We start from the raw sequence: 17092 nt of genomic DNA, 5'->3' as shown, positions 1-17092 counted from the left end.
ACTCCCCAGGGTTTTGTTACGTGTACTCAAATAAATGAAAAATGATGCATCAGAGATGTGTGTTTTGGGTCAAAAAACGTGATTTTTGATTTTAAAAAACTTAACTCCAAAACTACTCTCCAGATTGGTCTGAAATTTGGTGGAAATCTTGTTAGAGGTGTGTGTACACACCATGGAATAAGATTTTTTCATGACATGATGATTCCATCAGTGATATGTAAATTGGGTCTAATAATGTGTCTTTTTGGTCAAAATCTTAATTCCAAAACTATTTAGCAGATTTGGTTGAAATCTATTGGGTATGCATGTCAGTATGTGTAGAAGAACATATTGGCACAACTGGCTGGCCCTAGTAACCATGACCACACCCTTAGCAACAGCCAAACTGCAATATGTTTTGCAAAGAAAACAACATTGTTAGGTGGGTGGGTGAGTGAAGAAACATTTAAAAATTGTAAGCAAATGTGCTTAGCAACAACACCATACCCTTAGCAACATCCAAATAATTGTGTATATTGCAAAGATAAAAACCACAGATGGGAAGGCAAGTGAATAAAGAATCAAAAAATGTATGCAAATATGCCTAGCAACAAAACCATGCCCACTAGCAACATCCAATTGATGGTGCATATTGCATAGATAACAACAGGGATTGATAAACAAGTGGATAGACATTCCAAACATGAATGTATATATACCTAGCAACAAGACCGGATGTGGCAAAGATAACAACAGGACTGGACAGGCAATTGGATACACATTTGGAAAATGAACATATATGCCTAGCAACTAGCCCATGCCCATAGCAACAGTGAAATGGTGATATATATTGCAAAAATAACAACATCGGTGGTTAGGCAAGTGTCAGTGGATAAGCATTTTTTGTTTAAAAAAAATAACAAACTATATAGCTGTTCTACAATGCCATTGACACTATTTTTTAATTTAAAATCCAAAACAATTACCCATTTCTCATCCATGTTACCATTTTGAAATGATTGAAAATATGTGAATTATAAGATGAGACCAACAGTGAAATCTACTCGGCAAAATGTTCATACTTAGATTGATATTTCTTTATTTGTAGAAGAATATGTAAGAAATCCAAAGGAACGATGAAAATGCCCAGATAATAGTTGTATTTGTTATTACATGCATGAGTGGGTTGGACTAGATTAGTTGGCAGACAAATATTTTACGATCCCTTTCCCATTTGTTTATGTAATTATTCATATTCTCTTTACTGACTTGTATTAATTATTTGTATCTGGTTGTATTATTACATATAGTATAATTATATTTTCAATTTTATATTTCTTGACAGTAATAAAGAAGGAGAAGAGTTGATAATGGAAGACCATCGATCAATACTGAGTAACAACAACTCAAATCAACCAGAAAAAGAGGACAGAGAAACAAACGCAATTGTCAAAAGTCAAGGAAATAATCGTGAAGAGATTATGACTACAGAAGGAAATGTGATGTCACTCTCCAAGACCATTAGAATGTTCGCAGGAGACATTAATAAGTTTATTCCAGGTCAAAGGTCACAAGTTGCCAAGTTGATTTCCTTGTCAGTGGAGAATGCAGATACCGACACACAAACTGAAGATGTCACTAGTTTATCAAAATCAGACGAGTTGCTGAGTAAGAGCTCTGGGTGTCTTCAAAGTCTACTGTCAACAGACATGTTAAGTGATCGAGTGACCAGCACAGAATCAGTTAAGGAAAATCACTGCAGCTCTGCCATGGTTCATTCCAATTGTACGGGAGACAAGAATGAATCACAGTTAGTGAAAAACATTATTTACCAAATGGAAGGTAAAGATCCTACGCTAGATAAAGAAACCACTTCAAAACAACTCACACACTCTCTTAATACAAGCAATAGTAAGATGCACTCGCAACCACCAACCCTTCCTTTGCCTAATCAAGAGAATTCAGACAAAGAAACCTGCTGTGCCAACAATTTGGAGCAAACAATTTCATCGTCATGTTCAAATGATTTTGACTTTCTTGGTCAATCTAAGCTATGTGATGCATCAAATTCTGTAGATTGCAGTTTGTTACTTATTAACTCCAATGAAACAAGAGAAAACTTGAAAAAGGATCCAAATGAAAACGTACTGTTTGCTAGCTGTCCCCTTACTGCTAGCTGTCCTCTTACTGACAATATAGCAGAGCCGAGCAATCTAGCACACACTTGTCAGAGAGACACTGTCCTCAGCAGAGATAAACGAGGCATTCTTATCACAACGGAGAAAGAAAACGTACCCACGATGCTGTATCAGAGCATCAATGATGTTAGATGTTTACCAGGCAAAAGGAGATGTGAAAAGTTGCAAGCAGAAGTGATGGAGATATCGGGACATAAAAAAGTGAGAATCGTACAGGAAGAGAACAATGAGGTACATGAACAGGAATGTCTTTCATTCATTCAAAATGCATCAAGTGAACTAAATGTCATGACAGATGACCGGAACATTGTCACAGAAGACCTGAATGCAATTACTGATGACCCAAATGTCATGACAGATGACACAAATGTCATGACAGATGACACGAATGTCATGACAGATGACACAAATGTCATGACAGATGACCCAAATATCATGACAGATGACACGAATGTCATGACAGATGACCCAAATATCATGACAGATGACGCGAATGTCATGACAGATGACCCAAATGTCATGACAGATGACCCAAATATCATGACAGATGACCCAAATATCTCGACAGATGACGCGAATGTCATGACAGATGACCCGAATGTCATGACAGATGACACGAATGTCATGACAGATGACACAAATGTCATGACAGATGACCCAAATATCGTGACAGATGACCCAAATGTCATGACAGATGACACGAATGTCATGACAGATGACCCAAATGTCATGACAGATGACACGAATGTCATGACAGATGACCCAAATGTTGTCACCGATGACCTGAACATTATCACAGATGACCAGAATGTGGTCACAGTTGACACAAACGTTGTCACAGATGACCCAAATACCATCACAGATGATCTGAATGTCATGACAGATGACTCAAATGTTCTTACAAATGACCTAAAAGTCATCACAGAGCAGATACAGCCAACAGCAAATGGAGGATGTTGTAACCAGGCAACCGTTGAAGAGCATGTGGATGAAACAAGTAGATTAGAACACAATACTGAAGGTGAGAAATAATCAGTAGTCATCCAAATTCAAAGAATTCTTACAGTGCTTTCAATCCAAGTATGAACTATATGTATAAGTTTATACTGCAACACATTGATACACATACTGAACTTGTGCAACACATTGATGCACATACTGAACTTGTGCTGATGTATTGGCATACATTTACCTATAGTAGTCACAACACTGCCTACTCAGCGGTAAAGTTAGAGGCACCAAAATTCAAATGTGTTATAATTATCAGTAATGCGTAGAGTCGCACCACGTCTTTGATCTGACCCTACTAAATTTTGTACAAAGACACATAAACCTTCAAATATGACCAAATGACGGCCATATTTGTTGTTAAATTTCCCTATATGCATCATAACTTTGTAGCTATAATATGTAATGACTCCATTCAAGTGTCTACACCCATATTAATTTATCAAATATGAGCTTACTTTTTAGACCCTGACCTTTGACCTTGAAAGTCTTCCAGGTCAAATAGCTAAATTGGGGTTAATACCTTCATAGCTATTGGAAGCAAACATTTCAAAACAGTGCATTTAACCACAGTTCTGCTTATCACTGGGTATGGTTTATAAGACTTATTTGAATCAAGAAGAAATTAATACTACCCACCCATTCCCCACCCCCATCCCTTAGTGTAAACACCCCCTTAGTATACTACCCACCCATTCCTCACCCCATCCTAGTGTTAACATCCCCTTAGTATACTACCCACCCATTCCTCACCCCATCCTAGTGTAAACATCCCCTTAGTATACTACGAACCCATTCCTCACCCCATCCTAGTGTAAACATCCCCTAGTATACTACCCACCCATTCCCCACCCCCATCCTAGTGTTAACATCCCCTTAGTATACTACCCACCCATTCCCCACCCCATCCTAGTGTTAACATCCCCTTAGTATGCCACCAACCCATTCTTCACCCCATCCTAGTGTAAACATCCCCTTAGTATGCCACCCACCCATTCCCCACCCCATCCTAGTGTTAACATCCCCTTAGTATGCCACCAACCCATTCTTCACCCCATCCTAGTGTAAACATCCCCTTAGTATACTACCCACCCATCCCCCACCCCCATCCTAGTGTAAACATCCCCTTAGTATGCCACCCACCCATCCCCCACCCCCATCCTAGTGTAAACATCCCCTTAGTATGCCACCCACCCATTCCCCACCCCCATCCTAGTGTAAACATCCCCTTAGTATACTACCCACCCATCCCCCACCCCCATCCTAGTGTAAACATCCCCTTAGTATGCCACCCACCCATTCCCCACCCCCATCCTAGTGTAAACATCCCCTTAGTATTCTACCCATCCATCCCCCACCCCCATCCTAGTGTAAACATCCCCTTAGTATGCCACCCACCCATTCCCCACCCCCATCCTAGTGTAAACATCCCCTTAGTATACTACCCACCCATCCCCCACCCCCATCCTAGTGTAAACATCCCCTTAGTATGCCACCCACCCATTCCCCACCCCCATCCTAGTGTAAACATCCCCTTAGTATACTACGAACCCATTCCTCACCCCATCCTAGTGTAAACATCCCCTAGTATACTACCCACCCATTCCCCACCCCCATCCTAGTGTAAACATCCCCTTAGTATACTACCCATCCATCCCCCACCCCCATCCTAGTGTAAACATCCCCTTAGTATACTACCCACCCATTCCCCACCCCATCCTAGTGTAAACATCCCCTTAGTATACTACCCACCCATCCCCCACCCCCATCCTAGTGTAAACATCCCCTTAGTATGCCACCCACCCATTCCCCACCCCCATCCTAGTGTAAACATCCCCTTAGTATACTACGAACCCATTCCTCACCCCATCCTAGTGTAAACATCCCCTTAGTATACTACCCACCCATTCCCCACCCCATCCTAGTGTAAACATCCCCTTAGTATACTACCCACCCATTCCCCACCCCATCCTAGTGTAAACATCCCCTTAGTATGCCACCCACCCATTCCCCACCCCATCCTAGTGTAAACATCCCCTTAGTATACTACGAACCCATTCCTCACCCCATCCTAGTGTAAACATCCCCTTAGTATACTACCCACCCATTCCCCACCCCATCCTAGTGTAAACATCCCCAATGTAAAATGTTCTGAAGGTGTAATACAACTAAGATTGACAGATACTGACAATATTAGCTGTCCTTCAGTGAAAGCGATCACAATGTTTATCTCAAGTCCTACTGATGCACTAAAATAAGTAATTGAACAATGAGCATTGAAGATACAGTAACAAGTTTATTTATTTATTTATTTATTCATTTATTTATTTATTTATTATCGACATCTGACAGGCACAAACTGCCCACTCTAGTGAGCCGATAAACAAATATACATGAAAACGGGATATATACACATATAAACACTACTTGGATACAAAAACAATCTATTAATCACTATTGAAATCATATATAATTAAATTGTATATACAAATATTGAACAAAGTAATTTATGCCAGCATGTATTCATTTTCACATGATAGTTTTCAATAGCCCTTTTCAACTTTCATAACATATCAAGTAATCTGTGATTGATATCAGTGAAATATAATATTATGTTTTATTGGCAGGTATTGATAAAGAAATGTCAGATTCCTGCTGTGAAGTAAGTGTAATGGAATCCTTATCAAATACTCCCACACTGCTTAGCAAGAACTCACAAGTATTATACACAAAGGAAGAACGACATGCTGAAGCCATAACATCAAATGCCGAAGAACTGACAGAACAAGCTGAGCCAGACATACGAACTGAGCAGGTCATAGCAGATGCAAGTGAACACTTAACTGACTTACATGAAACGGACAAAATTTCAGTGAATACAAATGCACTCACTTCGACTTCACCAAAACCAGAGATTGTTTCAAGCAAAGGATCCCGTGCAAGTCAACAGTGTTGTGAGTTGGGTTTTGACAAGAGAACATTTATTCATAATCCAGACATAATGAAGCTTCATCAGTCTTCACTCATGTCACTACTAGAGGAGTCTGAGCGGGATGTAGCAACCCTTGGAGCTATGACTGTTAATGACTGTAAAAGTCCTAATGCTGATAAAGGGATAACCATTTCACATGCCACAAATCAAGTATACACAGCATCAAGCAGTGGAACTGTCAGCATGAATAAATCTAAATTATGTATGACGTCAGCTGCATGTAGTCTTTCGTGGAGTACTCCAACCAGGTGTCTGACTAGCACAGGAGCAGCAATCAGTAGCACAGCAACAAATATTGGGGTAAGTAGACAGTATTTTAGTACACTTTAACTGAGGTGTCAAATTTCACAAATAAGGTCACTTGTATATATCAATCTCAATCAATATCAATATCACAATTGTAATCAAATTGTAGTTAATTTTCAGCCCCCCCAGAGTGTGCTTATGCGTTGGATTCTGTCCATCTGTCTGTGTGTTCGTGCATCAAAAAATGGAGCTTTGTGTTAAGTATGTTATCTTAGCTGCCATTAATTGCCACAAGGGTAAAATTACTGATATGGTGATGAGTGATTATGAATGACTCAAATATTACTTTTAGAAATTTTGTTGAATTTTTATTTCCCTGAAGGGGAACTATTACAGTGGGCTCCGTCCGCCTGTATGTCCGTAATACATCATTTCTCAGACCTGCAATATCCAATTTTTGTCAAACCTGGCACAAAAGTGACATGTCATATGGGGCATATGTCATATGCAAATCACTTTGTTTTGTAGTGGCTATATTTGTAATTAGAGAAATCAGTATTTACTACTACTACATAACTTGCAAACTGTAATACATAGATACTCAATTCAAGTGTCTTACTCACATTATCAAAGGAGAGCTTTCTTTTGAGACATTAATAACCATGACCTTCAGGGTAAATTATCATTTCTTGCCTCTTACAGACACTTTGTAGTATTTATTTTTGGCCAGTTTCTTTTAAATCATATTCACAGGTAATACAGAAATAGACAAAAGCATACTTTTGGTGTTCCATTCAAGTGTGTACCTCCAGTTTCCTAGTCCTTGACCCTTGACCCTTGACCCTTGACCGTAAAGATCAATTATCAAAATCCAACCATTTCATTCATAACACAGACACTTTGTAGTGTTTATCGATTGACATCAATTTCTTATAAATCATGTCAACCATTCAGTCACATATTAGAAATAAAGTATATGAGGGGGTGTGTTGTCTACGAAGACTTGTTCATAGGTAGGAAAACTTCAATGTATGATAGTATCAGTTTCTGACATCTTAAAATCTGTTGTATTCAAATATAATTGTAACTGTCCATGTGATAAAATGTGAAAATTACTCTCCAGCAAGATAATCATTCCAGTATTCCCTCCTCTCTTATTTGTAGAAACAAACACCACTATCTACCATTGCTATGGCAACCCCAAGGTCTGCTACGTCAATGCAACTGCAGGATAAGCAGGAAAAGCTGCAGAAAGCTATGAATGAACAAATACAGGAGATTCAAGGCACTCAACAGGAAATAAACAAACACCAATTGCACAACTCGCAACTAGAAGAACTTGTCAAACAACAGGTGAATGAATATATACATTTGTTATTTTGTGTGATGACAGATTTTGTTAATAGGCCATTTTCATGACCTGACATTACCCCAGATTTTGTTAATAGGCTGTTTTCATGACTTTGTTTGGCCCCAGATTTTGTCAACTGGCCTGCATACAAAGATCTAGAGATACTTTCATAGACTGCCCAATCAAATACAATGCAGTACAATACAATACAATACAATACAATACAATACAATACAATACAATACAATACAATACAATATAACAATACAATACAATACCATACAATAAATCTTTGTTCCAACCTAGGCAGTTCTTTGTGCAACAGTAGAGAATAACTCCATATGTGAAGAAAAAAAAGTAAAACAAGGTCACAATTAAAAAATTAAGAGACAATCACAAATTAAAAACAAAGGCAGATACATTAAAACAAAACGTTACTTATCATTTCTGACATTGTTCAGTAAAGGAAGGGGTGCTGAATTTTGCTTAGTATGGTCTTAACTTTGCTCAAAACTTGTTTTTCGTACAACTTGACAAGGCTAGTCAGTTGTACACCAATGATTTTGCTACAGATGTTAACAATTCTACAAAAGTCGGTTTTTGGTTTGTACATAAAGATTACCAAACCAGCAAATTATGGAAAAAAAGAATGAACATCTATTTGTCAACTTTGAAGAAATTCAAGAAAAGTAGGCGCTACTGACCTTTATGTAATATCATATCCAGTTAAAGTATTGATTAGACATAATTTGCATATCTTGTTCCAATTCCTAGACATAATTCATCGTGTTCTCATTTCCTCATACTAAAGACAGCCATTGACATGACAAAAGTCAGTAAAGTGGCCATACAAGTATATTGTAGATTGATCAACAATGGGTAGTTCATTTGTACATATATGGAGTGTGTAAAACCACAGTGTCTGTAGATTATTCACTTTCTGTTTGATTTATATGACAGGTTCAAACCATCAAAGGCCAGCAAGCCCACCTGAGCAGGATGCGACAACAGCTCCTAGCTCAGAATTCAAGAATGAACCTATCTTCTCCAATTTTCCCAGACACTTATAAACATGCCGCAGATGATTCCCCCAGACAATTACCAACATCTGAGAAAACACTTCTTGAAGTCCTTAGTAGCATTTCAAATTCACGTCCATCATTCAAGACCAGTCCTCCAAAAACTACAAAGTCAGACACAGTAATGGAGAAGTCAGTTGCCGAAAATTTTCCACAGCTTACTAGTTATCTGTTGCTTCCAAGTGGTCAAAATCTGCAGAAGGACGCCAGCAGTGATGATGACTCTCCAATGAGTGTTTCCTCATCAGTTGTTTCTGACAAATATCAAATGTCAGTCCATTCTGACTCATCTTCAAACTCACCAATGCAGTTGGACCAAAGTCCCATCAAGATATCGCAATCCAACACAAGCACTTCAGAAAGCCACAACTGTGAAAAGTCATCAAACCCTGAGAAATCATACCGACATCCACGAAACGACTTCACAAAGTACTCAGACCAGACACGGAGTATGTTCCTGGCAGAGCTTCAACAACAACCACTCAAAAGCCCAACATTAGAAAGAGAAGAACCAAATCATTCCTTGGTTAGGTCACTGATAATGAGTTCAGAAAACCCAGGCTTTGGCCAACAAAACCTGTCTTCAAATGATGACAGTGGTGACGGTGAGGATGATGATGATGTCGTATCATGTCTGTCAGATTCTAGTGAAGCACCACCACTGATACAACAACCACCAATCACAAACAGTGTACCAAGAGTTGGTCCTAGTGACCAAATCTTAACCATGCTTATGGATGTTGACATTCAGAGTATGATTGACAATATTGGAGGAGGCCAAGGAGGTGACATTATTGATTTAGAGTTTCCCGAGGACGACTGGCTTGATGGATGAACTGAACAGTGGTCATTTTAGTTAATTTCCCTATATTTCACAGAAGTAAAAAGAATATGAAAAAATATTTAGTCTTTCATAAGTGTATTGTAACTATATTGTACATAAATGCAATACACCACACTTATTAATTTGCCAAAATTTGTCACTTGTAGATCATAAATTTGCAAAATTTTCTTGTAGAGAACTGGTAATGATAGACAGTATAAGATACATTTATTATTCAAGGTTGTGAGTTGATGGGAAAGGAGTTAGTTTTTGGAATTTAGTTGAACTTGCTTGTAAATATACTCTATAAAGTAGACAAACAAGTTGTTTAAAACACTCACAAACTTCTTATTTTGAACAATTTTGTTTTCATCACAGATGGACAAAAAACTAAATGTACAAAAACATTTTTTTACGATAATCAAAATACAGTCAAATTACTGTGAAGAAAGTACACAAAATTTGGTTGATTCAAAATTGCACAGTTTTTAAGGTATACCTTTTTTGCATTTTTCATCATTTTTAAAAACACAAGTGCCCTCATGCTACTTCATGTTTTAAAAAAAAATGTTTTTTAAAAAAGTTAGTGTTAATAACATTTCTGTCACTGTTCATGGTTCAGAAGTACTGCAGCCAATCATGCTAATCATGCATGTAGATGGAATGGTTTGTTGTTGCTGTTGTTGTTGTTGTTGTTTACACTCCTATAAAACCATAATCTAAACATGATGTAACTAGTAATTGCACAAGTGTACACAACACTGAATCTTTTAGTCTGTCGTACATACTCTGTTCTTGTGAGCCGTAAAAGCTGCACTAGATGTAGAACTTTTTGAAACTGTTTTGTTAGATGCAATGAATAATGTAAAACCATGAACAGTATTGAATCACTTGTGGGTAAACATATTTGTGTAGCAGTACATATAGTATAGTGCAATATTTTGGGTCCATACCCCAAAAATCAGCGCCCCCTATCAATCATGATTTCAACTTATTACTCTACAACGTATAGATATAATAAACCTGTAATTAATATATACAATATCTAATTATTGGTATATTAACAATTTTCAGTGAATATATTGTTAGTTGTCTGATCAAAATAATAATACCCAAATCACAGCTAGTGCTGGTTTGACAGTCAAATATTTAATGTGAAATTTCAAAGCGAAAATTTTTCTGTAATGTTTTGTCATAGCTTTAGTTTTTATTATACTTAATATAACAACTTATATATAATGTATAAATATAATAACAAAATATGACAAGAGAAATGATAATTACTGTGACAAGATCAGTTTTGAGAAACTGAGACAAAGTCTTTATGATATGTTGATATTGATATATCAGAGGATATTGATATGATTGCAGTTACAGTAAAATGGTGTACAACAAGTAACCCATTCAGTGTTTGACTTGTACACTTCCCCTGTACATTTTCAGTGATTTCCAGTGTTTCACTATCACTTATGTACCTGTAACCTACCACATACCATGATAATATTGTTTGTTTCTTTGTTTGTTTGTTTGTTTGTTTGTTGAAATAAAGGGTGCCATAGTCATATCTCCTTTTTTGAAATCTGAAAATAAGGTCTAGTCATCCAATGTTTAGTAGTATATGGTCTAGTCATCCATTGTCTAGTAGTGTATGGTCTAGTCATCCATTGCCTAGTAATGTATGGTCTAGTCATCCATTGCCTAGTAATGTATGGTCTAGTCATCCATTGCCTAGTAGTGTATGGTCTAGTCATCCATTGCCTAGTAGTGTATGGTCTAGTCATCCATTGTCTAGTAGTGTATGGTCTAGTCATCCATTGTTTAGTAGTATATGGTCTAGTCATCCATTGCCTAGTAATGTATGGTCTAGTCATCCATTGCCTAGTAGTATATGGTCTAGTCATCCATTGCCTAGTAATGTATGGTCTAGTCATCCATTGCCTAGTAATGTATGGTCTAGTCATCCATTGCCTAGTAGTGTATGGTCTAGTCATCCATTGCCTAGTAATGTATGGCCTAGTCATCCATTGTTTAGTAGTGTATGGTCTAGTCATCCATTGCCTAGTAGTGTATGGTCTAGTCATCCATTGCCTAGTAGTGTATGGTCTAGTCATCCATTGCCTAGTAATGTATGGTCTAGTCATCCATTGCCTAGTAGTATATGGGCTAGTCATCCATTGTTTAGTAGTATATGGTCTAGTCATCCATTGCCTAGTAATGTATGGTCTAGTCATCCATTGCCTAGTAGTGTATGGTCTAGTCATCCATTGCCTAGTAGTATATGGTCTAGTCATCCATTGCCTAGTAGTGTATGGTCTAGTCATCCATTGCCTAGTAATGTATGGTCTAGTCATCCATTGCCTAGTAATGTATGGTCTAGTCATCCATTGCCTAGTAGTATATGGGCTAGTCATCCATTGTTTAGTAGTATATGGTCTAGTCATCCATTGCCTAGTAATGTATGGTCTAGTCATCCATTGCCTAGTAATGTATGGTCTAGTCATCCATTGCCTAGTAGTATATGGGCTAGTCATCCATTGTTTAGTAGTATATGGTCTAGTCATCCATTGCCTAGTAGTGTATGGTCTAGTCATCCATTGCCTAGTAGTATATGGTCTAGTCATCCATTGCCTAGTAGTGTATGGTCTAGTCATCCATTGCCTAGTAATGTATGGTCTAGTCATCCATTGCCAAGTAGTATATGGTCTAGTCATCCATTGCCTAGTAATGTATGGTCTAGTCATCCATTGCCTAGTAGTATATAGTCTAGTCATCCATTGCCTAGTAATGTATGGTCTAGTCATCCATTGCCAAGTAGTATATGGTCTAGTCATCCATTGCCTAGTAATGTATGGTCTAGTCATCCATTGCCTAGTAGTATATGGTCTAGTCATCCATTGCCTAGTAATGTATGGTCTAGTCATCCATTGCCTAGTAGTGTATGGTCTAGTCGTCCATTGCCTAGTAGTATATGGTCTAGTCATCCATTGCCTAGTAGTATATGGGCTAGTCATCCATTGTTTAGTAGTATATGGTCTAGTCATCCATTGCCTAGTAATGTATGGTCTAGTCATCCATTGCCTAGTAGTGTATGGTCTAGTCATCCATTGCCTAGTAGTGTATGGTCTAGTCATCCATTGCCTAGTAGTGTATGGTCTAGTCATCCATTGCCTAGTAATGTATGGTCTAGTCATCCATTGCCTAGTAATGTATGGTCTAGTCATCCATTGCCTAGTAGTATATGGGCTAGTCATCCATTGTTTAGTAGTATATGGTCTAGTCATCCATTGCCTAGTAATGTATGGTCTAGTCATCCATTGCCTAGTAGTGTATGGTCTAGTCATCCATTGCCTAGTAATGTATGGTCTAGTCATCCATTGTCTAGTAGTATATGGTCTAGTCATCCATTGCCTAGTAATGTATGGTCTAGTCATCCATTGCCTAGTAGTGTATGGTCTAGTCATCCATTGCCTAGTAATGTATGGTCTAGTCATCCATTGCCTAGTAGTATATGGTCTAATCCCCCATTGCCTAGTAGTATATGGTCTAATCCCCCATTGTTTAGTAGTATATGGTCTAGTCATCCATTGTCTAGTAGTATATGGTCTAGTCATCCATTGTTTAGTAGTATATGGTCTAGTCAGAAAGGCCAGTAAGTATTTTATGCCGGGAAAGGGGGAGAGGGAATATGGTTTGATGTAATAGTTCATTATTTTAGGACCTGTTGTTGTTTTGTGTTTGTTTTAGGAAGAAAATATGATATTTCAATTTATAAGATAATTATAAGATAAGATGTTCAATGTATTGATATTTAGTGATGAACTATTGTAGTGATAAAAAGAATCAACTTTTGTTGTTGCAATATTTTGTGTTTGAAAACTACACCAAACCTTTAATGGAAATGGTTCAGTTCATGTAAAAATGGTACGCTGTACTCTTGTCTTGATGTCCATGTGTAAACAGTAAAAATAAACAGATTTGGACCTTATAATTATTTGTCAACAAATTGTGAATTTCTTGGATTTTGACACTTAAATGAGACTGTGTTTCAACGAGTACAACGATATGAATGTTAAAAGTCAAAATAATATCAGTTCCAGTTTTAGATTCTTTAGCAAGTCTGTCTACATAAACTGATGTATTTATCCTTGAAATACTCATAGTACCATACATTCCAATATATAACTCCTTTCTGAAGAATCTGAAAATGAAACGACCCACACTTATACTCTCAATGACTGGGTTCTTGAAATTGTACAAGTTAATCTATTTCAATGTTATCCACCCTACAGATAATGAAATGACCCACACTTATACTCTCAGTGACTGGGTTCTTGAAATTGTACAAGTTAATCTATTTCAATGTTATCCACCCTACAGATAATGAAATGACCCACACTTATACTCTCAGTGACTGTCTTGAAAGAAAGTGTACAAGTTAATCTATTTCAATGTTATCCACCCTACAGATAATGAAATGACCCACACTTATGCTCTCAGTGACTGTCTTGAAAGAAAGTGTACAAGTTAATCTATTTCAATGTTATCCACCCTACAGATAATGAAATGACCCACACTTACTCTCAGCGACTGTCTTGAAAGAAAGTGTACAAGTTAATCTATTTCAATGTTATCCACCCTACAGATAATGAAATGACCCACACTTACTCTCAGCGACTGTCTTGAAAGAAAGTGTACAAATTAATATATTTCAATGTTATCCACCCTACAGATAATGAAATGACCCACACTTACTCTCAGTGACTGTCTTGAAAGAAAGTGTACAAATTAATATATTTCAATGTTATCCACCCTACAGATAATGAAATGACCCACACTTATACTCTCAGTGACTGTCTTGAAAGAAAGTGTACAAGTTAATCTATTTCAATGTTATCCACCCTACAGATAATGAAATGACCCACACTTATACTCTCAGTGACTGTCTTGAAAGAAAGTGTACAAGTTAATCTATTTCAATGTTATCCACCCTACAGATAATGAAATGACCCACACTTATGCTCTCAGTGACTGTCTTGAAAGAAAGTGTACAAATTAATATATTTCAATGTTATCCACCCTACAGATAATGAAATGACCCACACTTACTCTCAGCGACTGTCTTGAAAGAAAGTGTACAAGTTAATCTATTTCAATGTTATCCACCCTACAGATAATGAAATGACCCACACTTACGCTCTCAGTGACTGTCTTGAAAGAAAGTGTACAAATTAATATATTTCAATGTTATCCACCCTACAGATAATGAAATGACCCACACTTACTCTCAGCGACTGGGCATATTCAAATTATACATGTATACCAATCCACCCTATGGAGAATGAAATGACCCAGACTTGCTCTCTTGGATGTTCAGTTAGTGAGTTAGTTATCCACATAAACTGTACAACCCTAGCAATGTGTTCAAACCCAGGGTTTGATCATTCAGTCACTGAGTTAGTTGACCACGTGATCTTTAATACTCAGTGTATTTAGACATTCAGTTAGCTTGATTTCCGATGTCTTATATATTGCTCTTCCCTTCTTTGTACTACCACAGGGAACCCAGGAACCGTGTAACAAACAAACAAACAAACAAACAAACAAACAAACAAATAAATAAATAAATAAATAAATGACAAATGAACAAGCAAACGAACGACAAGTATAGGAACAAATAAAATAATTAAATAAACCGGGAAATAAACTGATACTCATGGGGGTATACAAGATATGGTTTTTTCTATACCATCACTACAAAAAACACAAGGGTTCACTCTAGGTCTTTCCCTGTCCCTCTTTTACGTATACTGAGTGTTTATTGTCATTTAAGATTGATTTGGGTGTTTTTTGAGGCTTTTTTCACAATGCTTGACAAGGATAAAACAAACCATATATAATGACAGCAAAATATTTCAGGTCGAGTTTAGATAGAACTTATTCAGTCATCTTGATACTATCTCATGCAATTTTTCTGCATAGCTACAGTTAGGAAATGTACACAATTTACGGTTAAACAAATGGTGTAGTTCCTCGCACCCTCTCTTCTCAAAAAATGTTAAGCCCCACCAATTGAAACTCAAGCATTATTTTAGCCACCCCTTCTCAGGCTTCTGTCACCTACACTACAGTGGAGATATAAAATCATATGGTACAATGATGCATTGGAAGGAGACAACTCCAAAGGTGAAAAAAAAAATGAATATCAGACAGTGTAGGAGGCCATTTAGAGACATAAAATATCAAACCATAGACATAATCAAATACCAGAATTGAAACAATTATGCTATGTATTACATATTATCTGGAAGTGTATTTTGTGGCAAAGCTGAAAGATATTATGGGATGTGCACATGGTAAATGACTTCTCCTGAAGTTTAATTTCATTCCAAAAAACCCTGAATAAAGAGCAAAACATTTCAAGACTTTCAGACCTTTGATGGCACAATGGTCGTAAACATTTGTTCAATTCTTTTTAGTGCACATTGGATATTTAATCTCAATTCATGCTTGTATGCAACATCAGAGCCAAGTAAACCACTGTATAAGATATTATATAATTTGGAATAGACTCAAATGTATATTGTTACATGTACTATTCAGAAATATAAAGAAATATCCTTAATTTTGAAAAAAAATGCGAAGCCCGCATGAGGATAAAAAAAAAATATATGGGTAGGTTGAACAGCTTTTTCATTTTTTCTGGTCTAATGTCTTATCTTTCAAAGTAGTTGCCGAAAAGATGTCACATTCAAAGTAAAAAAATGGATGATGCTTTCTCAAATAAGTAACACAACAAAATAATCATTTTCTTTACCCAACTCCCAAAACTGTTATGGCCTCGTTTATGTCGGAACCCAAGATGAACTCAGTGAATTCTCCTTGTCATTATCATTATAATGGAAATTGAAGTTTGGATTTTGATGTCGAAGGTACAGCTCTGTTTACAAATTCAAGGCCATTCTTTCCATAGCAAATTGTCGCTTCAAAATGAATTGCGGAATAACGCTAGTGTCAGTGTGCAATGAGATAATTATATCAAACAACATTTTAACCAAAGACAACGTCGAACACAATTATTGAAATAAATATCTTCAAATAGTGGATCTTAAACTGCGTATCTAGTTTAATAGTTTTTCAGGGCCATCAAATATTCCAAAAAGAGATCTACCGTTTTATCAGCATGAGATGTTTTAATATAAGGAACAAGATGTAAATGAGATCGAGCGCATCTTCGGAGTCACGAGTCACTGCATGCAGCATAGCAGGCAACCTCACGTTGAACGACTTTTTCCGTCTTTTTTTGAGTTTCACTCGCTGACATTATAATTGCGACTTGCTATCTTCAAATGAAGGAGACTTTCAAGACTACTGTTACTCGCATTTTAATTCAAAGTTAAGCAAGCGTACAATAGCGAT

The 17092-nt window shown here is 37.0% G+C and overlaps 1 protein-coding gene across 1 annotated transcript in view; it reads left to right on the top strand.

The window, feature by feature from the left end:
* Positions 1-10124, top strand: part of LOC144439435 (uncharacterized) — a 29271-nt gene extending 19147 nt beyond the window's left edge. The window contains exons 3-6 of the mRNA XM_078128724.1: positions 1325-3198; positions 5813-6477; positions 7588-7776; positions 8735-10124. Of these exons, the coding sequence (XP_077984850.1) occupies positions 1325-3198; positions 5813-6477; positions 7588-7776; positions 8735-9688 (3682 nt within the window). The 3' untranslated portion in view covers positions 9689-10124. The remainder of the gene's footprint in view (positions 1-1324; positions 3199-5812; positions 6478-7587; positions 7777-8734) is intronic.
* Positions 10125-17092: the final 6968 nt, after the last annotated feature.

Source organism: Glandiceps talaboti, chromosome 8 (genome assembly GCF_964340395.1).
Source record: "Glandiceps talaboti chromosome 8, keGlaTala1.1, whole genome shotgun sequence".
Classification (NCBI taxonomy): Eukaryota; Metazoa; Hemichordata; class Enteropneusta; family Spengelidae; genus Glandiceps; species Glandiceps talaboti.
This window is presented reverse-complemented; position numbering and strand designations above follow the sequence as displayed.